We start from the raw sequence: 26,274 nt of genomic DNA on the forward strand, positions 1-26,274 counted from the left end.
TCTTGCAAGCAAAGAGTAATGAAGAAATAAATAGAACTAAGAAAAACGGAGGTGAGGAGCATGCCAGCAGTATAACCAGTATAACCAGTATAACCAGTTGTGTTGTCGTTGACTAATATTTAAAGTCGTTTGACGTGACAAACATGGCAAAAATAAGAAATCAGGAAGTGGCAAAGACTGTATAGATCATCTAATGCAACGGAAACTGGAGATTTAAATATGTGAAAACATTTCATTCCATCAGCCGATGTCATCATCCTTGTTCGGACTCTTGAACGATCAGCAGCAAGACAGCGTGACTCTTCTCTTTGCGGCCCAAAGCTCCTCCCATCAGGATCCCGTGAGTCAAACATCAAATAGTCGTCATCCCAAGGCTTGCCAGACCGTCTTTCGCGGGGCAGATACATTTGCCTTTCATGTGCTGCCAGTCATTAATCCCGTCTGCATGTTGCTTCCATTGTCTTGGCGGCTGATCAACATATAAAGATGGCGGCCAACGCCACACCTTATCCATACGGCCATTGATCTGTGATTGACCTGAGGTGGATGCTCTGCATTTAACCCACTTCTTTTTAGCCCACTTCTCCCTTCCAAGTATGGGTGAATCTCTTGTCAAGGAGAAGCCATTTCTGCTGTTTGGGACAATGAAGGGACTACGGAGTAAATCAATCCGCCAGGAACGGAGCTGAGCCAAAGCCTTCCCATTGGTTGCTGCACCCTCGGGACAATTTAAGCCCATTTTTTCCTCCAAAATGACAGGAAGTAGGTTCCACTTTCACGGACCACCAGAGAGGGCAGTGCAGCTTCATTCAGCCAGACATTGGAAGACATCCTTTGGAGGTCAGGGATAAAAGGAGTTTTGTACCCTAGAAAAACACCTTATGGAAGTGGTTCGACTCCCTCCTTCGGCTTTGCCAGCATGGCGAGCCCACGCCCGTCCTTCCAAACGGGAATACACAATCACGGCCAAGGCAATCAAGCAGAGCCATTTAAAAGAGATTTCCCAATTAAAAGTGTGCCAGTTAATCCATTCTGATCCAGTTGAGCGCCGGGCCGTTCCCGCTGCCCCGGAGCCAGCCCAGCAAGCTGTGCTGATTGATTCCCAAGCAATTTTCCCCCCAGACTGCAACCCAAGATGTAAAATAAGGCCCGGGTCGGGCAAACATGGCCGGTCCGGACACCAGCAGCGACCTTCTGGGCTCGGCCAATGGGGTTGGATGATAGCGCCTGGGATGACGAGTGGAAGCCTTGTATTATATTGCCACCGTATAAAATATAAACAGCATTAAAACAAGTGCAGCATTTTAGTGGCTCGTAAGAGTCGAATCCAATTGGCTGTTTGTAATTAGCCACATAAAGACGGATTTCACACGCGCGCCATATTTAAGGCAACCTATTTGCTAGCAAGTGGCCTGCAAAGTGTTATTTGGTGTCGGGAACACATCTGCTCTTGTTACAGCTGTGGATGCTGTAAACCACACTTTTCACACCCACATGATTTCTGAGGGAAAAGCAGACGTATAAAAAGGCCTGGCACACATAGCAGCTTCATTCTGTGCTTGAGTGGCCCTGGGGGGGCCTGAATGCACAGCTGGCACCCTTACCTGCAAACAATATTAGGGAAGTGATGCTAATGCGGGTTTCATTAGCATGCAGAGGTTGAAAGGTGAGCCTATCAGCGGCGTCTCTGCCGTTCTTCTGGCCGCCGCTAATGACGGCCGCGCTGGAATGTGACATGTGAGAAATGCACGATGCTTGCGGCTGGGACGCAGGCCTGCGATGGAGACGGATACGAATACGCTCGTGGAGCAGCGATAACACAGGTTTCAAAGTTGAAACCAGGGAGACTAATTGGTGCTTCCTACTTCCTGTTACCTTGATGCTACTGTTGGGAGCAACGGGCCTGTTAGTCTGAACGTTGTGTTCGACTCGTATAACAAGTGGGTGGCCTACTGCTCATTACGCATCCATATTTCCTGTTGGCATTAGGCTGTGGGCGGGGCTGGCTGTCCCAGGAGCAAATAGGTCACAGCGACAAAAGTGAATACAAATCAGGAAAAAAAAACCCGTTGAGGTCAAGGCGAGGCCCTCTACTCACACGATGACAGACCAAAAGATCAGGAAAACATGAAAAGATCATCATCATTAAAACTAGGGGTGCCGATCGATCCGCCGATCAGCTCCGCCCCCACTGCAGCATCCGGAGCAAGCATGTCTTCCTGCCGTGTGTGGGACTTCCATTACGGAATTAATGAATCGAGGAGGAAAACGAGGAGGATGAAAATATGAGCAATATGTTTTAACAAGGATACAAAAACGCTACAGCGGAACAGCGCTATGACAAAGAGGTACCATCAGGAGTGAAATATGCGGAAGTCATGAATTTTTGTGTCCAAACTGACAGGTTGATAAATGGTATGGTGGACATAAAACTTATAATAACTACTTTGCATATTTCACTTATTGCGGGCTGCTTTGGGAACCTACATATCTCCCGTGATAAACGAGGGAACACTGTATACGGAATCATTGCTTTCGGCAAGGTGGTGTTTCCTTACCTTCGAGCCTGACCACTAGAGGCACCTTTAGCTCCAGCTCTCGACATGCCTTGGTGATACCGTTGGCAATGATGGCGCAGTTGACGATCCCCCCAAAAATGTTGACAAGAATGGCCTCCACCTGAGAATCAAAGGTTGAAGAAGCGCATTTAGAAGAAGGCAAAGCAAGCATGGTATGTGCCAGGATAGTAAAACATGTAAAGAGCGTATGAAATCAGATGTTTGGAGATTTGAAGTCCAAAAGTAAGTTTTGGAGAAGCTGTCAGGGAACAAGTCATTATTTTCAGACTGAAATCTCACAGCCTGAATAACAGACTGCAGGAAGAGTAAACAACATCAACACTTAGGAGAACAATGGATGACATCCTTGTTGCAAACACTAATGCTTAAAAAAAGGAATGGTGTTGATGACGACAAGCCTTGTGCTACCTTGATAATGAACCTGCAGTACAATTCCAGGCTATCATATGATTTGCTCTTTCTCGAAAATCTTGTCTCTGTCGACGTACGCCGCCTCGGTGCAACTTGTCGGTTTGCAGCAAACCAGGGGGCGGCGGCTTTTACTATCAAAAGGGCTATTTTGCTTCCTCCCCACTCAAGAAAAATTGTCTGGAGCTGCAAAAACTTTTAATCTTACTTTTTAATCTAACATGCAACGGCAAAGGTGACGCGGGTTGCTGACCCCCGTCGTTCTGCCGAACTGAGTGCCCACACTGACTGACTTTTTAAAGAACTTTTCAGCAACCAAGAACGTTATTCAAGCAGATGTCGCCAGCATGGACAGGAAGTTGGCATACATCCGTCGTGCAGAATTATTTACATTGTTTCCTGTAAAACCGGGGAAAATAACTTCCCTTTTTGCATGTTTGGGTTTTCGTCCAAACTTTTGGAATGACCTACTGGCCAGAACAGGAATACCAAGTGACGGAATACCGCTGTATCAATAAGACTAACTCAAACACAGACAAGGCCACTTCCTGGTAGAATGAAAGGAAAGAAGCGACAGGAAGTGATGTGTTGAACAAGCAAAGACGGGCAGCTTAGCGAACGTGTTTGTGTGTCTAAGTGTGCGATTACACTAACAATCTCTCACATGATAATTAGCCTGGCTAGCTGACTGGAAAAGCAGACAAGAGCACACAGGATTAATCCTCCATGTTTGTTTATAATCACTTCTAATCTGCTGCTGCCGATTTGGACGAGCGGCTTGCGAGTGGTCTCGGACGCGGGTCCGTGTTTGCCCACTGAGCGTACGCTTGCAGTGTGTGGTAATGATGTTTACTAGGAGAGAAGATCAAGGACTCGGATGGCTATTAGAGTGACGGTCAAGGCATCGTCCTTTATGTGCTATCCAAATGAGCATCTCCTTGTAAACACCGCCGACCGGGCCAACCCTGCAGCAAACAAGGAAGGCAGGTAGCGGTGGGCTGAAATGATCCAAATGAAGGACTGATTCCTCGCATTGCAACTAAATGTAATCACACCATGATGAGAGAGCCGGCCCTCGGCCATGTTTGATGTGGTCAAAATGGCTGAAATGCCATACAAATACCCCTACCACTAAAGAAAAATCCTGTAAAGAAATGAATCAATAATTAGCATCATAAGAGTAAGCATCATCATCGCAATAAATTATAAACACATCACCGGCTGTACTACGGTGCTTTTGACACAGCCACAAATGCGGCGAAGGAGAGGAGCAGGAGGCCGTTTGACGGCTGGAAGGCAGCGTGAATAAATACATGATATATAATATATAATATCGATTCCACGTGAGATTCAGCTCTAGTCCTCCATTCTGATAGTTTGTTAGCTGTGTTTCGGACTTGGCTGCGTCTTCTGGATCAGGAACGTGAGCTCAGTGTGCACACGCTAAATGAAATGCAGGGTCGGCATCGGACGGCATGCCGTTGGACTCTCACCAGCCCCAAGCCAGAGCCATTCACCGGGCCTGCTCGCTACACCACACGGCTTCCACCAGGGGACAGCAGAGATTCAAACGCATGTTGCCAGCCGATTCTGCTCTCCAGGCGTTTGCAACACATTTTTCAATGCTGTCTCTTTTGGGAAGAGCCATATTTCTTCCATTCATGCATCTCCTATTGACATCCATGTGTATAAATGATATATACACAAAGATTTATGTTGATTTATGTTGCTTGGCAGAGAGCTAAGTCTTGTTTATAACAATATACACGTGTCAAGGACTGTGCTAGACTTTCTGCAAGGTTTTTGTTTTCTTCGTAAATCTGGTCTACATGGCGCATACTGTACCATGTACTATACTGCTTGGGGAAAATAGGACGAGGTACTGTAATGTAGGTCTCCAAAAAAGAAATGAAGTCATTGGAGGTGATTAAATGTGACACAATCGGAGCAGTGGGTGCACGATACTCATGTCGGAACCTGGCAAAGAAACATTTCCATCAGCAGCACATTAGCATTAGCATTATTAGTAGCATTAGCAGTATTAGCAGCATTAGCATTATTAGTACTATTAGCAGCATTAGCATGATTGCCATTATTAGCAGTATTAGCATTAATAGCAGTATTAGCATTAATAGCAGTATTAGCAGCATTAGTATTATTAGCAGTATTAGCAGCATTAGCATTATTAGCAGTATTAGCATTATTAGCATTAATAGCAGTATTAGCAGTCTTAGCAGCATTAGCATTATTAGCAGTATTAGCAGCATTAGCATTATTAGCAGTATTAGCAGCATTAGCATTATTAGCATTAATAGCATTATTAGCAGCATTAGCAGCAATAGCAGTATTAGCAGCATTAGCATTATTAGCAGCATTAGTCCAAGCTTTGACTGTCTGACTTGATAGGTGACGTACAGTATTGGACTTTTTTATTGGATCTTCATCATCATCATGTGACTGCCCTGCCTGGTTGGGGTTGTCAAAGATGGCGTTCAGAGGGATGAAGGGCTCCAATCTGCGGCCAACATTACACTCGCTAGCAATATACTTGCTGTCACAGAAGCAGGTGAAGTAAGTCGGCAGCAGGGTAGATTTCTTTCATGGGAGCTCAGCGCATGCGAGCAATCTCATTTAATGTGACATCATCACATCTAATGTTCTAGCTAGCTCTCTCTCTCTCTCTCGTTCGACCATCCATGCCTTCTTTCGGGCGGTGTTACAGCATGAGCTGCTGACTGCAACCTCGCTGCCATGTGGAATTATTCCCATTTTGCTATCTCCAACCTTCCACGGCATTTCCAGTCGAAGTGAAGAAAGAAATGGTCTTATGAGAAAAATGGCCGCTCTGTCAACTCCAATTAAAGCCAAAACATTTAGCACAATATGACACACCATGCAATGACATCTGGCATGACGGCCGTACCTTGGGACTACAAATCACTACGGACTACAAGTTGCAGGCAAGTCATGGAGATACACAAGAGCATGAAGATGCCCAGGAGGCGGAATAGGCGAGCTAGTCCAACAAGCAAGTTCAGCGAGCTCATCTCCTCCCACATCGCTGAGATCCTTCACTCTCCCTGCTGCTGGTGGACAACCGTTGTCTTCTTCTCAGCAGCTCCTTTTGGAACTCTTGTTCAGTCTTTCCGTCAAGCTTCAGTTGATTTCCTCTGGGGTTCAGGAGCGACGTACACGCTCCTCATAACATTTTTAAAATGGGATGCTCTTGTCATGCCAGTAAGGCGAGAAGTCTTCAGGTTCCATTTTGACTCATCAGGTGGAGAAAAGTACTTTCATCCACCTTTCAGTGTGCCCTGTTTCATGCTCCAAACGGGAACGTTTTTTTGGTGTTGAGGAGAAGAGGCCTTGAAGATGTTTTTCCTTCCTAAAACCCCGCTATCCAAGATGCCGTCTGATGGTCTGCACTCGGCACCAGTGACAGCCATCATGGTGGTCCTGTGTCTTGATGGACAGCCAAGCAGATCTTCCGGCTCGGGCCATTCGGGCATTTTTTGGGCCTATCACTTGACTTTTTGTTCAGTAGCCCTCAGAGTATTTTAAGGACTTTAAAAGTGTCCAACATTAGCAGCAATAGCGAGCTGGGAGGAGCCTGGCTTATGTAGCGCCTTTGCCGCCAGGAGACCGTGACGGTGTGAACACGTTGGATCCACATTGGATCCACATTGGATCCACATTGGATCCACGTCTTTTATGCTTGTTGCTGCCTCCACATCTGCTTTGTCTCACTCCCATTTCTTCTATTGGACGTTGGAGCTCCACGTGGAGCCTCCATCAGATCCAAGTGTGCAATGTCAGTTCTTGCAGTTCTTCACCTGGTCCAAACGTTCCGTCAGGCGTGTCACAAGCCTGGCGCACCCTCGGCTTTCAATGCCGACGTTCACCACTCGGCTCATGGTGGTTCACATTTAAAAAGCCGATACATAGTCTTTGGTATAGGAGCACCCAACTAGAAGTCACATGACTCGCCAAACTAAGAAAAACACCTACAGTCCAAGAAATGTGCTGCATGCACATTTTTCATCTTGACAAACTATGATGTCAGCACTTATATAAAACATCCACGGGCTGATAAAGAGGGGGGCATTGTGCATACGCCCCCCCCCCAGATTTAACCAAAGGGGGGCACAGCGTTTTCTTCTCATTTTGCCCAGGCTGGTTCCAAGAGTTCTGCAAGTGTTACTGAATTATCAGAGCGATCCACATTTCCACGGCCGTACCCCCGTTAAGCACTCCTAATCTCCCGGCAGGAAGGAGCCAAACGGGAACGCATCGTGTTTCCTTTGTTAGCAGAAAGCAGATAGGCTTTGAAAAAGGCAGGGCTGGACTTGGGCGTGTGTCCCTCTGTGGCCTATTAGCGGCCATTGTTGTGTCTTATCTCCAGTAGACAGCCGCGACTGTCACCACGTGCTCTGGCAGGCCGTGTTTGTTTGTTTTCCATCCCCACTCAATGCCCCACGGCCACAGGTTAACATGCACAACTCCCCATGAAGGCAGGCCTGCGGTCTGTAATCACACATCTCCTGGAATAATGAGACAGCTCGTCTTACTGAGATGTGATTACTGCGCTTCGGTCCACGTTGAAAGACCTTGTCGTTAGAATTCCTGTCACTGGTCTCATCATCCCATCCACGCTCTGCCTTTTGTCTCCCCAACATTTCCCGCAAAAGTAATTCACTTAGCGTAGGCCCCGTTTTACTGATAAAAGACAAGAAGAAGAAGCGGTACCAAAAGAGCACGGAGCAGGCATGTACGGAAATAGCTTCATCGGAGTCAAGACTCCAGAAGCCAACTGGAAATCTGCCATGTGACCCGACGAGGACCCTCATGGACTGACATGTTTGGACCTGTTAGCAAGGACTGAATGCTGAAAGCATCCAATCATGTTTTCCACCTCCAGTAATCCCTCGTTTACCGCTGTTAATTGGTTCCAGACCCAGCTGTGGTGAGTGAATTCCTGTAGTATTCCTGATTTATGAATGCAGTATTTCCGTAGTTCTAAATCTCTTTTTTTTTTGATTATCTGCTCTCCAATCCTGCCATGTGACGTTTGGTTTTGCTGCTTAAACGCCAGGGGATCACGGCGGTCGTACGATTGCGTTCATCAAAGAAAGCGTCAATGTTGGTGTCCGTGCAGAAGTCAAGGAGATTGAACGAGCAATGCAAGCCATATAGAGCAATAAAGATACTCTATGCCGCTTGACTTATGCAGCATAAAGTCTTCTAAAACTGCAAAGCTATTTGGCCCGTGTAAATCTCTTATTGTGGATACCGAAAAAAAGGCAGGCCGCGTGAAAAGAGGCTCTTGGAATCCTGCAGTGAGACGAAGTGAAACCAATGGAAGAAGATAGATGGAGGAAAAAAGCCGACGGAAAGAGGCGATGGGAAGCGGCGCGGTCCCTGGCTTCTATTGAAGGCTAAGACCGGCCCTGGCAAGGAGGGATAAGAGGGAAATAATTACCCGGCCTGCTGAAGCATGACAGCCCCTTCTCAGGTCTGGAGACAGACGGAGCATTATGTCAAAGATTGGCCACGTCACCAGCACAGATCCTGACACTGTGGCATCTGAAAGCTGACGTATCGGCTACCCACCTGTCTTGATGGAGGTCCGGCAGAGATCTTTTTATTGGAAGGACCAATGTCATCAAGCTCATGTGTGAACATACCATTTCCACACCAGACTACTGGAAGTCTCCATTACGATCCAAACATGTGGAGAAAGGTCTGGTTGGGTTTGGGAAAGGAAGGTTCTGTACCGAGTCTTACCCCCGCTAACAGTCACCGTAAATGTCATGTTTTATTCTGTTCGAATCTGTGAACTTGGTCTCATGGCAAAATACTCGCACTTGCAGCCGGAAAACACATTTGAAATCTTCAAGCAAGGAACCACTGGGCTCTTCTACACAAAAACTTGGTGCCCCCGTTCTGTCAACGCCGCTTATACAGAACAGTGTCATGGAAAAAGGGGCTAAAACGTGCAGCTACAAGAAGCAGTACAAAACGATCTACGTACTCCACTGGCATCAGCCAGTGCTGCTGGCCAGACTGGTATTGGACTTACATCGGAAAACTAGGAAAATCAGCACCAACATAGTATTGTCCCTCTATGACCTCTGACCCGCCCAGCCTACTGCAGCAACAAAGGACTCGGTGAGCCTGTTGCCTCAGGCGATGTGCCAACATGGAGGCCCGGCAAACAAGTGGAATGGATTTTGGCCAACCCAAAATTGCCAAAAGTAATCCCTCGCTTATCGTGATGAATTGGTTAATCCACCGTGATAAGTGAATTTTTCCACCAAGTAGAAGTCCTTATTTAGAATGAAAATAGTTAGAGCATATGTTTATGACCTTGTTTTTTACATGAGTAGACCCCCAGGGGGTGAAAGACCCCCCCCATGTAGTCACCTTTCCACTCATATCACCCGATACAGTAGACAATAAGAAAAACAATAAGACTCATTCTCCTGTGTATTGCTAGAAATGTGTTCCCATGCTAGAAGAGCAGAGTGGTGGGTGGACAGGAAGTGACATCGGGGGGTTAAGAGTTGAGTTTTAGCTTGCTGGGCGTTACGGCTGTAACGGCAAGTCATGTTTTATTTGGGATTATTGTGCCTGTTAATTCAAATCTGCCATATCAGGAATCAGGAATGTGGGTAGAGCTTTCACTCTGTGTGAAGTACAGAACATAAAGGCCAAAAAGCGGATCATGAATTTATGGACTGGGAAATAAATACTATTTGGTTACGTGTACATAGTGCCATATTAATTGTTGCTTCCAGTTCTAAAGTCATGAGATGCAGAGCGTGAATGAGCGTGGCCGAGCGTGGCCGAGCGTGGCCGAGCGTGGCCGAGCGTGGCCGAGCGTGGACAAGCGTGGACGAGCGTGGCCGAGCGTGGCCGAGCGTGGCCGAGCGTGGCCGAGCGTGGCCGAGCGTGGCCGAGCGTGGCCGAGCGTGGCCGAGCGTGGCCGAGCGTGGCCGAGCGTGGCCGAGCGTGGCCGAGCGTGGACAAGCGTGGACGAGCGTGGCCGAGCGTGGCCGAGCGTGGCTGAGCGTGGCCGAGCGTGGCCGAGCGTGGCCGAGCGTGGACAAGCGTGGACGAGCGTGGACGAGCGTGGACGAGCGTGGACGAGCGTGGCCGAGCGTGGACGAGCGGACTATTCTTCATCTCCAGAGGGTGTCATGTCACTGCTGACGGGCAGACATAAATATTCCTCAACCCCTTCACCGTGGGTTAATGGCTGTCCATCAGACAGCCGCGGGACAGGCGGGCCCACATGGGGCCACGTGGGCCTGGTGTAGACACAATGTGGACACCTTCATTGAAACAGCAAGGTCACTTACGGAGACGTGAAAAACTGCAGCGGACAAGAAGCCCCACATGGTAGGTGTGAGCAATGCTTTGCAGACCAAGATGCCAGAGGTGTTCAGGGCCGTGCTGCGTCTCCTCCAGCCCCATCCCAGCAAGATTGCACAATAGTTGGGAAACGGCAAGCGGAATGACGTCAGGATGGCTACAGAAGGCTGAATATAAAAGCCAACATTCCCAGCGTTGTTCCTAATGGTGCATGGCTGACCCGGATTAATTGATTCTAATGTATGCACACAGAAGGTCAATTAAGCAAAGAATTCCATTTCAGATTGTTCCATGATGGTGGGAGCCAATGAGGCACCGAAAGGGCAGATGGGGGTACTTTGCAAGGCAAATTATTGGCCCTGCTTTTTTCTTTGACACTCCCTCACCATTTGCAAGTCATTTGCTCACCTTTGACTGTTTTCCTTTCATCAGGAATAAACACTTACATGCCCCGAAGAGCAAACATACAATGTGTAGAAATAGTTAGCTACCTATGTTGCTGAGAAATATTTGGGATTTTATATCCGTGTAATGGACTCCAATCACCTAAAATATGTTTTGTGTTTTTTGAGAGTCAACTGCTGATGACATCATAGATGGGCGACATAGCTGCCATTCCGTTAGTCGGCTAAGGATGCTAACGGGGCTTTTTGTGACAGCACAGTTGGACTCACATATGAGTACGTACTCGTGTATTAAAAACACAAAACCGTATTGCATGCCAACTGGAAAATGTACGTGAGCTGAGGCAAAATTTTGGCTTTTAACTGAAAAACATGTTAACCAAGACAGATGTTAACCAAGGGCCCACTGTGTATTGTTTTTATTTCTTGTTATAAGATCGATTTCTTGTTTTTGTTTGTTCAATTTTATTTCTACAATGTGCAGCAGGCCAACCCCCCCCCCCAAAAAAAAAAAAAACGAGCCGCAGGTTGCAATGTGGCACCCCTGCTGTTATCCCAATGGAGATGTTTGGTTTGGGTTATCAAAAATGTGACATTAATGTTAAACATTAACAATTATTATTATTTACAAACAAAAAATAAAGTTTTCGTGCCTCATAACGTCGTTGAAAAAACAGTGTCAATGTGTCCTGTGTTCCATTACGCTAGCACTGATGTCCATGGAACGTATACACCACATTGATGGGCAAAGGCTTTACCATGCGCTGCAAATTCAGGTGTGGTTGATTTTTTTTTCTTCTGATGGAGACGTTTGTAACACCAAATTGGGAGAGCGGAGCATTCTCCAACATATGCTTAGCCTGTTAGCTTCCCATCGCGGGCGGATGATTGTAATTAAAAAGAGGCGGTGTTATTGCAGCTAAAACTAATCAATGCTTGATCATTGGCAGCGGGTGCAAAATCGGACAAGAATGTACTGGTGGCGTTGTCCGCCCTCTAAACGAGTCACAACCCGCCAAAATACAATAAAGTGTCTTTAAGGGTCAACGTGCAGGCTGTGGAGAAACGCGCGTAACTGTTGACAGCTGGCAGCAGCACGAATAACGCATTCGCTGAAAAACCTCAAGTTTCTCACCTCAAGTGTTCACAGGCTTTGTTCTCACTCCCCAACACGGCACGTGCCATTTTCACCTTCAAAACGAACATGTTCCACGCAGAAAGGATACAGCACGTAATGAAATCATCACCTATCAAGTGCTAAGGGCCTTGTCAATTTCCCCTTTGGCTGTCACACGTGCGGCGCAGCATGCGCTTGCACGCATGCCTGTAATGTATTACACATACATTACAGCGCAGGAGTACGCGGTGAAGCTGTTGACAAATCAATACATGCTATCTGGATATTTTCACAACAGATCATCTTTATATGGTAATCTCATCCTTTGGGGCCGTGCCGGCTCCACGCCTCTTCTGTGTCCCACCAATGGCTCCAAAGCTGACATCTTGCCCTGCAGACATCTGATGGAGCTCTCGTCACCAGAACAGCATTAAGGTTGTGCTCAGGTATGCCAAGGATTAGCAAAAGCCTCAGGAGGAAGAAGAGGAGATCTCAGATGGATGGAGGCTTGTCCCATGTCAGAAAGGGCATGCGAGGTGCTTGCATGCGAGGGTACCGTGATGACTGAACTCCAGGTGAAGCTTGAAGCTATTATACTAAGTCATATTTCACGGCCTCAGTAATTGAACTCTTGTTGGCTTCTTATGCACGTTTTGGGTAGGTTTGACAGGTTATGCAATGCGGCAGGAGAACAGAAAGGACGGCAACGCAGCGTTTGTGTGACTGTGTGGCCGGTAGGTCGGTAGAACCAAGTGCAAACGTTACAACATCAAATTCACGAAAATACATAACAATAGATGAAATTCCCTCAAATGGCTTCCCTGCATGCACACTGCTCACATCTTTGACACTAGCCTAGCATAGTAGCATCGTACTAAAACATGACTTCAAGCATTTCCTCAGGCCAGAAACCCCCAGTTCCTGGATGTTCTCCCTCCCTGCCTTTAGTGCACCAGTAAAAGCGAGCCACGGTCACCTCTTCCACACACCTTCTGGTCCTGAGGATGTGGTGTGAGCGTGCACAGACGCACACACACGCACACACACGCACACACACACACACACACACACACACCCAGCTTAGCGCCCTGTCAAGCCACTGCCCCATATAGCAGCCAACATCAGATGCTGGGACTGCTGGTGTGTGTTGGGTGTGCACGCGTGTCAGACAGCAAATGGAAGTCTTCTCCTGCAAGATGAGCTCCAGTGATTACAGGCAGAGACAGTTTTCTAATTATTCTGTCAAACATCAATCCTGTGGGCTGATGCGGGCCATCCTGTGGCCTGATGGACAATGTAATCATTGCAAGAACCCCTGACTCCACAACCCCTCCACAGCCGCCATTTTGGGCGCCCTTTCCCTGCAGTTTTCATGACAACCCCAACTATCTGTCATCTGGCCGTCTTTATCACTCCATTGCCAGTCTGCCAGTCTCCTCATCATCTCCATATTGGACGCCCGTCTAGCGTTTAGGTCAATGTGGAAGTTGTTGAACAACAACACAACAAACAAAAGGCAGACATGCAAGTGTGGGGAAAAATCCAAGAGGGGAAAATGCAGGAAAATGATTCATACTGTATATGGTTCTGGTGCAGGGACGTTAAAATGATGTGCTTCTGATGGAACCCATTGGAGGACTTTACGTATGCAGCGTAAAGTGATGCCGTGCCTTCTTGTTATCGTTATTGAGCCATCTTCCATATGAAGCCATCTTCCATATGAAGAAACTACATGGACATTTTCCCAACCTGATGATGCCTTTAGAAGCTGCCACCTCAGACACAACGCCACATTTTGCCACAGATGCCTTCAAATGTTCATTACCACCCCCCCCCCCCCCCCAACAGCTTTACCCAGAATAGGTGCCCTGCAAGCGACAGAAGATGAGACTCAAATACCCAAAAAAGACAATGAGCACAACGAGCAAACAATGGAATCCTGCAATTTACGCTAACGTTAACACAAGTCTATTTTCCCTTCTGTGACAATGTTGCGTTTGCGGGTGCAAATCTTGTCTATCTGCAGCCACATCTGGCAGAAGCAGATAGCGAGCGAGATAACGACATCGCTGAGGCCTCCGACATTGTCTGTGTGGCTTTGTGAACACGGCAGCTCCGCATCAGATTGTCATGTCAGTCCAGACGGCAAACGAGCGTAGCGCTGGATCGCACAAGATGATAGCAACTCTTTCTGCTGGCCGTCACTTATCACAAGGCAGAAACGATAAGAAATGGATGAAGCAACTGGAGACACAGTGTGCTATCTAGACAACACAGGCAGCTTTCCTTTTTTAGAATGTTGGCCTATATACAGTAGATATGCATATTTGATAAGGCAACAGCAATGTCTGGTCATATATCAACAATGTACACTCTAAGAACAAACAACAATATGAATTTAACGCTATTTAATAATAATACACACGGCAAAAGATAGTTTTGTACCAAAAAACCCCACATGAATGTACGACACCGTGACCCGAGCAGGCAAATACGGCGGCGCCTTGCCGCGGTATTTGCCGCGGTGCTTACCAGAGCCAGTGTGGGCGGTGCTTTGAGGGCCGGAACCACAGCGGGGAGTGTGAGTGTGAGCCGAGCCTAAGGCTTATGCTCGTGTGTGTTGCTAAGAATGTCTTCCCGAGGGAGCTGAATCTCAGACAAGGAGAGACTTTGGAGGTTCAGAGTTGAGTTACTGCAGCAACTGCGTTTTATTAGCAACTTTTATTGGGAATGATTGTGTCTGTTAATAATGATCATTCAAACCTGCAATAAAAGCCTGTTGTTCTGGCATGGACTCTGGTGTTTGTGTACACCACAGAACATTACAGTAACATCTGAGCGAGTGTTCAGAGCCATCCCAAACATCTTTAATTAGCTGAACTTTGGCATGGTTTAACACAATACAACAGTGGAATAACTTGAACCAGAAAAGTGGAAAAAGCATGATAGGTGGCCTTTAATATGCAATATGTTTAATATGTTTTCTAAGAATACAAGTCCATATTCAACATGAAACAGCAGGATTTATTATTAAACATATTTGGATAATCCCTGATAGAGTGAAGCCTGAATATTTGAAGCCCTGTCGTGCTTTGCATTAACGGCGTTGGTGTTCCTCTCCATGTGGACCCCGAGCACACAGACCAAATAGCACAGGTACAGTATATTTGTCTGCAGATATTAGGCAGCCAATGTTACAAGTGAGCCTCATCATCTCTCTATTATGCCGGATAATATAGACACGGGAGGATCAGACAAGACGCCAGTATTAGATCAGGCCTGGAAAAGCCAATTACACTGACAATAATCTGCTGTACTGCGCCCGGCTTGTCATGGTGATACAAAGGAACGTACACGTGAAACGGGGAGTGAGGAAAAGCCGAGGCAGAGAGCACGCGTACGCATCGGTCTACAAATGACACCGCTAGCGTCCACTACAGGAGGCGGTCCTTTCCCGTCCTAATGAGAGCTGCATCAAACAAAGACAACAGCGTTTGTGGTGACAGGATCCGCATGAGAGTGCTTCTCAAAATGTTCTCCACAAGTCCAAACTACAGGGTAGCAATAAAAGGATCCGGCTAAATAAATACCCTTGTGGCCGTGTGCATGAAAACAAAGCCTTAGTAGTAGCGTTCAGTGTACTGTTGGTGCTTCAGCTACCGAGGTCCTCTTGAGAAAGACAGTATGGAGTGTGTATGCCATCAAATGTCCCCGCTCTCCGTGCACTCCCAATGAATTAGGGCCTCACAGGGACTCATACCTGGGGTCATGTGCCGCCATGCCCGTTGACCCCCTCAAACCAAAGGGATGAATAACAGTTGCCAGGGCCCTCATATTTCACTCTGGTAATTCATTTGCAGCATTGAACAGCTCTCCATGAAGTCAACCTGTGATTCAATGAGGCGTGGCTTCAGCCCCCCAGCCCCCCCCCCACTGCAGTAATGGCTCCGGACAGACAAGGGCACAGTGTTTACAGTGTTAGTAGACGCCTCAGAGAACATCAACCACCACGTTTGAGTGGCTTCACATAATCTGTGTGCATGGGAATACATAAGCGTCAGGGAAGCGTGAAACGAGGGAGGTCGAACGGTCCCCCTCCCCCTGCAGTCAATTTTACCGCTGTCTATGACGTTGACACCCATCTTGGACCGACGAAGAGGACCGGATTTACGGCCGGGTGTGGCGGAGAATGGCTTGGCTGGGTGGGCTGATGTGGTCCCTCATATAGCAGAGGGGTGTAAACGCCCACACGGGCTAACGACGGAATACCACGTTATGTCGGGAATTTGTTGAGAGCATAGCATTTGTACAATGTAAAAGAAAGCATATGTGAAATGTAAATAATACATCTGTCTTGCTCATGGAGAGTTAACGTTGTTGCGGAGCTGCAAAGACGCTGACTTAAATGCATTTGAATTTGCTCCCTCGGTGTCTCCTGGTTAACAGTTGGATGGGAAACGAATGCAAATAAATGCAAGAACTTGCTTCATTGCAGCAGCTGGAAAACAAGACGGGGGATTATGACGGAGTACTCTAGCAATGTAGCGTTTTAGAGTGGTACACTTCACTATTTAGGATTCCTTTTTAGCAGGCATTTCCAACAGAAAGGCTTCAGGTTAAAGAAGAAGAAATAGAAAGACGTAGAACGCTCACACCCGGACACAACACAACACAGTGCCATCTTGTGTAGCACAATGTCCAGAATTTCAGAAACCATCAGTAAAAACATCGAACGTCGCAAACGAACACGGTAGTGCTACACAAGATGGTCGACTCGCGGTGACAAAAACGTACGGCTCATGAGTTTTCTACGTAATGTAGTTCCGTGGTTGCAATGCCTCCATTACCGATGTTAGTCACCCCGGGGGGGCATCCACAGGCCCGATGTGATGACGCCAGGCTCCCCTTGGCGAAGCAGCATGGAGCACGCTGGGATGACAAAACATTCCTGGCAGCAATAAGAGAACGGAGAGGACAGAGCTCAATTAGCCGCAGCTCCAATTCCGGATCCTCTATTGATTTTCCTCGCAGATAAGGAACGGCGGACAGGGAACGCTCAATCAGACGTGCCCGTGGAACATGTCCCTGGCGTGTGGGAATCCGCAGGGATGGACCGGACAAGGTGATTAGCAGCCCAAAGTCTTAATGCATCCATGGCGGTTAAGTACTACTCCTGCCTTTTCCAAACATGGCCTGCACTACCATGTGATGGTGGAGGAGACAGACGAGACAAAAGTTCCCTGAGGGGCAAATCAATTTGACAAGTGCTGAGTTCCATGGTGCTTTTGTAGCCCAGTTCCTTCACTTCTCCAAATTAACCTTCACAAGATGAACGAGGGCCTGAACGTGTGACAACCCTATGCATCCCTTTTATAGATCCAGCCTTCCAGCGCCGGGAGCAAAGTGTACCTCGCAATCTGGAGATTCAGAGATGTACTCGCAACCGGGAAACTGCTTCTTTGAAAAGTACAAAAATATGTGCCAATGTCAACATCAGAGGATCACTAAAGGTGGAAATGTCAAATACATCACATGTTGTACATCATGTATTTCCTCATGTACAGTAACAAACAAGTATCAAAACCTTCAAGTCCGGTTTCTTTTCTCGTCCTTTGATTGGTCCATTCATGTTCAAAAGTACTGAAATGTTTTGTATGTCGACACGCTTGACTGACCAGTCAAAAGTATATTTTATTATGGCAAACTAATACTGCTAATACTAATACTGCTGTGTCTCAAATCACAACAACAAAACTCAACTTTTTGTACTGACTTTACATCGACAGCTCAACTGTTGCTACACTTCCATTTAGATGCTAGCTCAGCCAAGAGCAACACGTCACAGTGAGATATACAATAAACCAGCGTATATTTGCATACCCATTTGGACACAACATAAAATGGCTGAATGAATAAGACAGCTGTGCGGGAAAAGCAGCATAGCATGAAGAATACAATATCACAACATGACATCGATTTACTGTAAGCGCTCGTGTTTGAGTTCCTTGCTGAAATAGTCCAGCGGTAGGAATGGTCTTGGGATCTGGTGGCCCAGGCCCGGAGGACCTGGTGCGTCTGGCAGATAACAGGTCCTTTAGAAAGACTCCACTTGAGTTCCATTCCAAGCCTTCCCCTTGAAAGACGTGAAGCTGAACCCGGAATCATTTCTCGAAAATGCATTGAAACAAACGCATCAGCGCCATCTACTTTCTCTTTGGGCTTTTCCCTCCAGGGGCGCCCACAGCCAATCAATGGCTTCCACCCAACCCTGCCTTCTGCATCCGTCTGATGCACTAGCTCATGCTAATTCCAATTGTAAATCCCTTCTACACGCTAGCAGCTAATTAGAGAACATACTTCCAGGCCAACATTTGCTACAGCTCAACAACAGACAGCCACTACGAACACGACCCCAAAGTCAAGGCAGATGCATCGTTGAAAATGGACGTGCAAACACGCTAAGCGCGTATCTCGCATATCTCAAATGTGCGACTGGCTTGGCTGGCTTTTAACAGCACATAAGGGGGGGCCACTTTTCACACGGTGAGACGGTGACTGAGACAGAGACAAGAACTTTGTGCAGGACGCAGCGCGGTCGTCAACACACGCTGTGAGTGACTTCCTAGGTGCTCCATCACGTCCCGTGGCCTTTCTCGGTCTCATTGACCGCGGCACGGGCGCCCAGCTGAGGACTTAGAGAAGCAGCGTGTGGGTGACCGAGGTTCGGACAGGGAGAGAGAGAGGGAGACGGAGGTTCAGCAGCTCAGGGCAGTCAGTCGGGTGGTTGCTGCCATTTCAGTGATGGATGAGCTCCGGATCACACACGGTTTAGACAAAAGTACTTGACTGAGAAGTTTTGGCCCGTGCAGTACTGTGCATATACTGCAGTAGAGGACACGTACATATCTAAAGGTTCCCGTCCTGGTTGCCCAGGTGCAAGGCAGGTTAGTGACCACTGCTCTAATGAATGAACCGATTGTGCTGAATGCATAACGACACAAAAAGTGGATAATTATGGATGAGCCACAGTCAGTCAACCCGGCTTTAGTCTGGGACGTTAGACGTTACACCCATTAGGGGCGTAACCATTTGTTTCAGTAACTATTGATTCGCACCATGAGTCATGGTTGCCCGTACCATTCAAGGACAATATTGGTTCATTTAGAACGACGCCATCCGATTCAGGACTTCATTCCATCCAAATCCATTCAATAACTTTGTAGCCTAAAATTCAACCGCGGAGTAAATAGCAGGATGGCGGACACTGCAGGTGGAGTTTTCGACATTCTGTTATTTTCTGTAAAGGAATCAGGTATAAATATTAATAATGCTGATGTACTTAAGAATAAATGATCAATGACTACAAAGAAATGAGTTCAAGCAGTCGACAAAGATTCGTTGTTTATTTGAAATAGTGCAATGCAAACGTGCACTTTGCACCCACGGGTGAAGGACATTACGCAAATGAACGTGCTACGGTATCTTCAAGGACGTGCTGAAACCTTGGCTTCAGCTTGCGGGTTGGGGGCGTTTGGAAGAAAAGGGAGTAGAACAAGTTCTAAGGAAGCACCGCTGCGTGTTGGCGTGGGTAGCTCGGCCTGCCAGCAGGACAGTAAGCGCCTTATGTCGGTTTGGAGAATAAACGGCCAATGAATACGGCCATCCCGACCACCGTTGCTTAGCCGTCGCTACAACTGAAAAGGAGTCACCAAGTGACGCGTCACTCTCCGACATCACTGCAAATGTGATACAGCACATATGACCTGGACAGGCCGCGCTGGATGATGACATCACTAAGCGTCGCCGCTACTGGACCATAAAGCAGCATCTGGGGGAGGACAAACCTTTGCACTCCATGACTTGGCATATTATTCTCATAGAAGCCACTTAAAAGGGGGGGAAATAAAGTAAACACGAATCCTGAATGAAGTGAGTCAAATAAGAACAAGCGGATATTCCACAGATCCACGACACCTCCCATGACCAAAACATCCATATGACGTCTGCCATGCTTAAACCCAATGCTTTCCCCCAATATTGATTATATATTGTACAAACGATGGCAGATCTGTAGGCCGCCCCAAGTGAAACATTAAAGACAGATGGATGTCGTCAATCATAGGAATGTCAATCATCATCACACCCGACTTCTCTTATCACTGCTATGATTTCAAATGCATTGCACCCAAATTGTTGACGACGTATGAAAGCCGACGCCTCATCTGTCACAACAGCAAGACTCCGGAGCATTGTTGGCAAAACTGCAGAAAACTGCAGGACACCCCCCCCCCCCCCACCCCACCCCATCACACACACTGACCGTGCTTTGCCAGATTGTAGCCCGGCTAAGTAGAAGTCCAGCAAGGCCGACTCCATACTTAGGATTGTCTAATATTCTGCACACTGGGAATGAACGTCATTATCGTGATAGCTTGTTTTATTCTTTTGGGCTTGCACTCCTTGTGTTTACAACACAGGGGACCGGGCACCCCCCCAGGCCCCCGCTGCAGGCGAGTGGTGATTTCTCCGTCTAAAATAGCCCACTACTGAATTGACACGTTCACAACTCTTGAAGTTACCAGGGTCCCTCAACGCTGAAAGCATTTGCAGAGTACATTATGTGTGACAAACGACGTTAGGATCCATGCTCATGTGATGGAGGCCTGCCCTCCTCCTCCTTTCCGCTCCAACCAAATGGACTAACGTACTTTGTACAAAACCAATCTTCCTGGTTTACCTGGCTGGCTGGTGGGCATAAGACTTGATCTTTATTAGGGGAAGGAAACAGCAGTGGGCGGGGCTATGGCCCTAAGGAGGGCTCCTTGCCCTGACAGTAACGTGATTTCACAAGATGAAAAGCTGTGGTGAAAAGACGGGCAGAAAATGACAACGGGATGATGGTGGTCGGTGGAAGGCACAGTGGGGAGTCTGCAGGTTTTAAGAGTGATTCACCAGGTAAGTTGCGATCAATTGAGCACTTCTAAACACTTTTGGAGGGATGGGTGCTGTTTGAAAGACAGCAATCATGAAATGGGACATAAGAGACCTCAGGTTCAAGGAGCCAAAAGAGGACCACGGTGGATGAGGAACTGACCAAAGACAGAAAACACGACATAACATGCATGCAGACGTAGCTGAATATTTGAATATTTGCCTCATATAGACTATATAGACATATAGACGTTACGGGATTCTGTTTTCATCCAGCACCAACCATGCGTTTAAGCATGCCAGACAAATGCCACGTATTTCCACCAGCGTGCCACCGTTGCTGCCTTTTGGGAAAAGGCATTATTTGTTTAGGTTTGAGAAAGCAGCCTTAAGTCCTGAGAACAAAATGGATGTTGAGCTGGACCAAACAGCCATCTGTCACGTTCTTTACTGCACGGCACCAGGCAATATCGGCAATAACCGGCTTATTTGCCGTGTGCCGCCTTCACGGGCGTCTTGCCTAAGGTGACACCAAGTAAACATCCATAAATCAGGAATTCCTAGATGTGGATATGGAGAAAGGTCTTTTAATTGGCGCTGTCTGCAAATTGTATATTGGCGCCGGAAATGCCAAAGCCTTGAATAAAATGTAAACAAAGAAAAATGAACGGTCTGCTGCTGACCTGAGCTGCAAAAGCTGTCATAACATATCTTAGCAACACAGTCATTTCATTCTAAATATGTTTTCCTATGTCGTTTCCACAGAGAGCAGGGCAATTTCATCAGCTTCCCTGGTTCCATTTCCTTTCAGGGCATAATAATGCTTAAGGTAATAAAAGCCGAGAGTAGATGGAAGTGTGCAAAAAGGGAGAAAGGAGTCTTTGTCATTTCAAGCCCAGTGTCTGCTATTCAGCGCCACTCGTGCACCCGCATGGCTTCCACTGCTCTCAGCACAATGAGCCCGATACATCAAAGGACCCACTCGGTGGGGGCGCCTGAGAGCTCCGTCAAGATGGAGACAAAAACATGTGAAGGAGTGGGGGGGCTGCTAAAAATGTGGTTATGGCGTCATTACAGTGAGACATGAAGTGTCCAACTGAATGTGGAGTCTTGGTACGGACCACGTCATCCTCTTCTTAACCTCTCGTCACCATCGGGAGCGTTCACGATCACACTGATTATGCAACATCAGCAGATGGCTGTCACGCGTCACACATCTGCAACACTCCTCAGTCCGCGTCCCGAGGCACAGAGGTGGATGCCATGCGGCCATGTCGACTTGAAATCAGCTCCAACAATCATCTTATTTATTATGGGACCACAGGGGGACCACACGTCAGGTAGCACGATGGCTCGAGACCATGCAGTGGCTGCCAGGTCCCTGCTACAGAAGGACAAGGTTTAGGACCATCTGGAGAGGAACTTTGCGCGAATTGGCATCAACTAGAGTCACGCTTGGAGGCAGTGGAATGCTGAGCATGACGTCCCCCCCGCTTGGGGGTCATTTCCCTGGGAAGTGTGCAGGAAGATGTCTCAGCCTCCAGGCAGCCGATGAATGGCGCCATGATTGGTGGATGAGAACCTCCTGGACTCAGCCACAACCCTGAAGATGGCTCTTCCAGCGTGACAACTACTCGGGCTGCACGATAATCATCACTGTGGCAAACGATCACGTCATTCTGACAAAGCTGAAACGATGCCCGGGGTCCAGGGCTTGTCCAGGGCTCCCCTTGGAGCCACGGTTCGTACTTCTGAGCCGCTGCCGTCTTTTAGTTCTTACCTTGGGATCAGCAGTCAGGAGCTTGAAGGCCTCGTACACCTGCCTCTCTTTGACTCCTCCTCCAAGATCCAGGAAATTGGCTGGCTTTCCTCCATGGAGGTCGATGATGTCACACGTAGCCATGGCCAAACCGGCTCCATTCACTAGAAAGGACACATGGAAGGATTCTTTTTAGAACTGTTCTTATTTTGAAAGTATCTGGGGAAACAGGAAGTCATCACTGATGGCGCTAAAGGAAATGGTGTGTTTATGAGGCAAAGGGGAACCTGTTAGTGCTGCTGCACAACGTAAAAGCTTGGATTTATGACATAATGTGGGCCTTTAATGAGAATGCTTACAATCCAGCTCACTGGAGAATTTCAGACTGGATTATGGCTAATTACAACGCATTGGTTATGCTGGCATCCCTTCTGGAGTCCTCGGAAAACTGCTTGTGATGTGGATTAGAGGAGAGCCCAGGGTGCCTTTACATGGACCAGGATTTCACTGTGTCCGAGCTTTGCACTTTAGGGAATGAAGCCATATTCCTGTTTGCTGGTGGAAGTGGTCGGGTCTCGTTTCCATACCGAAGCAGGCGATGTTCCCGTCCAGGCCGATGTATTTGAGATCCCACTTGGCGGCTTCCATCTCCGTGGGGTCGCTCTCAGTCATGTCGTCCATTGCAAAGACAGTCTTTTGACGGAACTCGGCATTGTCATCAAAGTTGATCTTGGCGTCAAAGCAAACCACTGGCCATGCAGTAAGAGAAGGGGGGGGGGGTGTTAGCCAGGGGACAGCAGAAGATCCATTGAAATAATAACACGAGGGCAGCGGGAAAAAGGAACTCATTATAAACTCTTAAACCTGAAATTAAATGGAAGGTATCCCCATTGCCCCGCTGGCATAAATTATTTCAGAGGTTAGTATGCTAATAAATTGTTGCCCCCTCGCTGCCTTGAAGGGATAGACATTACAGTAGGTGTATATCTCCTTTACACTTCAAAGAGACATATTCATTAGGCGACCTGCAAAAAACACCAGGCACTACACCACTAGTTAGTCCTAGTCGTTTCTTCCATAATGCAGTACTAATACCACCTCAATTACTTGTATAACGCCCTGTAAATTCCATTTCTAAAGACATTTACGGTAACTCAATAATAAGCCAGATAAATGCTACTGTAAACGCAACATCAATGATCCCTTCTGCATCTATTGCTCTTTAAACACTCAAGTGCAGCCAAAACCTCAGGAGAGGAGATTACTGCCGAATGCTGAGGTTTAGTTGGTATTTTCTGGCTTCACCAAATAGCGACCTACGTTCTATTCCAGTCTACTACTTCCTCTTAAGCTGCTCCTTTTGGTTCCGCTTCATCAAGCTATTATTTCAGGGCATCCATTCAAACTAGACCCATCAAATGTATAGCATATACATCTACATACATTACATCACCAAACCTGCCAGAAAACACTTTCACTTCCCAGAAGACCCAAAGCCAAAGAACAGGCCAACATGGGAGGATTCCTGGCTCTCGCTAGAAAGTCACCGTTGTGAGCTCACATACTCATTAATATTCATGAAATATAAGTATAAATATAAGAATACACATTTCTTGTCGGTCTGTGGTAAAGCACACAGAGAACAAAAGGTTTAATCAAGAGCATAAGAACATGAAAGCTGCGCTGCATCCCGACCGGCCGTGTTGCTGGGTGGGACCCATTGATGGGCAGTTTTGGTGCCAAAATTCATCCACAAACTGCCAATGATGGGTGGTACCTTGGCCTTGGGGAGTTTCTCCAAGAGGGTTGACTTCAACTTGAGTGGCATCGACTTTCAGGAAGAGATCATACAGCTTCTTAATCTGATCTGCCGCCTGCAAAGTCCGCAGAGAACAGTAATTACCCGATGGTTTGGATCTGAGCAGCCGGGCCCACCGACACCAATCAGCGTCCCACACAGGCAACAATTATCATAGGTTCCTGGTAAAGGAGAACAAACGACCATTTCATATCATGTGAAATTGTATCATGTGTTCACACATTGACGCCATATTTGCATGGCGATGTCACTCCCTCTCATGTGGAAATACAAATGTTCCTGCTTTCAATGTGATTAGTTCCCCTCTGAAAGCAACCCAGGGAGATACCACTTGCATGGGACTGTACATCACTGGCAGATGTGACAGTCGACCCTGCGGCTAGCGTGCCTCGTGCACCGACACGTCACAGCTTGCCTCTGGAAAACTAATAATAGCAAAGTTGGATCTGTCTATTAATAACTATGCTGCTGTCTCCGGGCATGCAGAGTATAGCATATACGGTACATCGGTGTGTGTGCAACACGCTTCTTTTTACCTGTCTCTGCAGCGGTCCTTTGAAGCCCAAATTAGCTGCCATGCAAAGGGCCTGGTCATCCTGCACACCTTCAAATATATCTATGACTTCCTATGAAATTGGAGGAAGGGGGTGGGGGGGGGGAGGGTGGAAGATCACAAGTGGAAGAAGGGTGACTAAAAGGCGACACTATTATTGGAGCACAGTGCAGATGTTCATAAATGAAGCAATCAACGATCACGGTCCCAGATACCGCACACACAAGAAAACAAGAATGTGACTGAGAGCATGGAGAGCACCCATGATGCAATGTGCTCCAGCAGGAACACCTACGAGTCCCAAGACATATTTGGGATGGCTGGCATCTTCTTCTGGTCATGCGCTCAATGCACATGAACATATGCATATGCATACGCACCAACGACTGCATATGAACAGACCTTTTACCTCCAACCCAAGACAAGTATGCTGTGGTACCTAAAGTACAGTCGTGCGGTACATACTTTTATTCAACCATATGTTATGTCATCTTTCACCTGCATCAGTCTAATTCATTCCCTGCCAATCTCTGGTCTGGTAAGGGAAGGATTCTAAATCCAGCATTTGTTAGTTTCTTTCAACTTTACAACGGACACGTATCCAAGGAATTGGATATGGGCCAAAGTGGCAATGCGTACAAAATACATTTGTATGATGACATAAAGTTACAAGGAGTTTGGTTTCTACTGACAACAATGATGGAGGCCAAAAAGTGGGAGAACGCCTGTGTTAATGGCATACCTTAAAGATGAGGTCCGGAGTGCTGGCCGCTACCTCCTCGATATCCATCCCTCCCTGCGGACTTCCCACCATGACAGGACCATTACAAGAACGATCCATTAGAATGGCAAAGTAGGTCTCTCTGCTAATGTCCAAGGCCTCAGCGACCATCACCTGGAGAATGGGGGCAGACGTATGAATGGTTGCATACGATACCGCAACCGTCATTGCAGGGAGGCTAGAAAATGTGACCCCGAAAAGCTCATTTTCTACCATCCCCTTGGGCGTTGCAAATGGAGTACAGTGGAACCTCGGTTAGCGGCATTAATTCCGACTCTAACCGACACAATGTTCCCATGAACCATAAATAAATCACGTACAATCAGCAAATGTGTTCCAGGAAGCAAAAGTGTTAGCAAAAACACATTTCTACAGTTTTACACTTATAGTTTGTCATAAAGAAAAGAATTTGAAATGCATATAAAAACACTGAAATGAGGACAGAAAGCATGTTAGGTTCCTAGGGATTGTTCCCAAAGACACAATGTGGACATGTTTCTCACTCCATGAACCTAAAAAGAAAGTGGCAAGTCGCAGTATTTGGGTGAA

General features: G+C 47.2%; 1 protein-coding gene across 2 annotated transcripts in view; it reads right to left on the minus strand.

Annotated features, from left to right (window-relative positions):
• suclg2 (succinate-CoA ligase GDP-forming subunit beta) overlaps positions 1-26,274 on the minus strand; it is a 53,435-nt gene that overhangs the window by 4,488 nt on the left and 22,673 nt on the right. The window contains exons 5-10 of one of the 2 annotated variants that reach the window (XM_058072944.2): positions 25,687-25,839; positions 24,928-25,017; positions 24,350-24,446; positions 23,160-23,321; positions 22,594-22,736; positions 2,559-2,679 (exon numbers count right to left, since the gene is read on the minus strand). In XM_058072944.2, coding sequence (XP_057928927.2) covers positions 2,559-2,679; positions 22,594-22,736; positions 23,160-23,321; positions 24,350-24,446; positions 24,928-25,017; positions 25,687-25,839 — 766 coding nt within the window. The remainder of the gene's footprint in view (positions 1-2,558; positions 2,680-22,593; positions 22,737-23,159; positions 23,322-24,349; positions 24,447-24,927; positions 25,018-25,686; positions 25,840-26,274) is intronic. The other variant, XM_078794472.1, reaches the window with a different exon arrangement.

This window comes from Doryrhamphus excisus, linkage group LG11 (assembly GCF_037039965.1).
Source record: "Doryrhamphus excisus strain RoL-2023G ecotype Guam linkage group LG11, RoL_Dexc_Guam_v1.1, whole genome shotgun sequence".
Taxonomy (NCBI): domain Eukaryota; kingdom Metazoa; phylum Chordata; class Actinopteri; order Syngnathiformes; family Syngnathidae; genus Doryrhamphus; species Doryrhamphus excisus.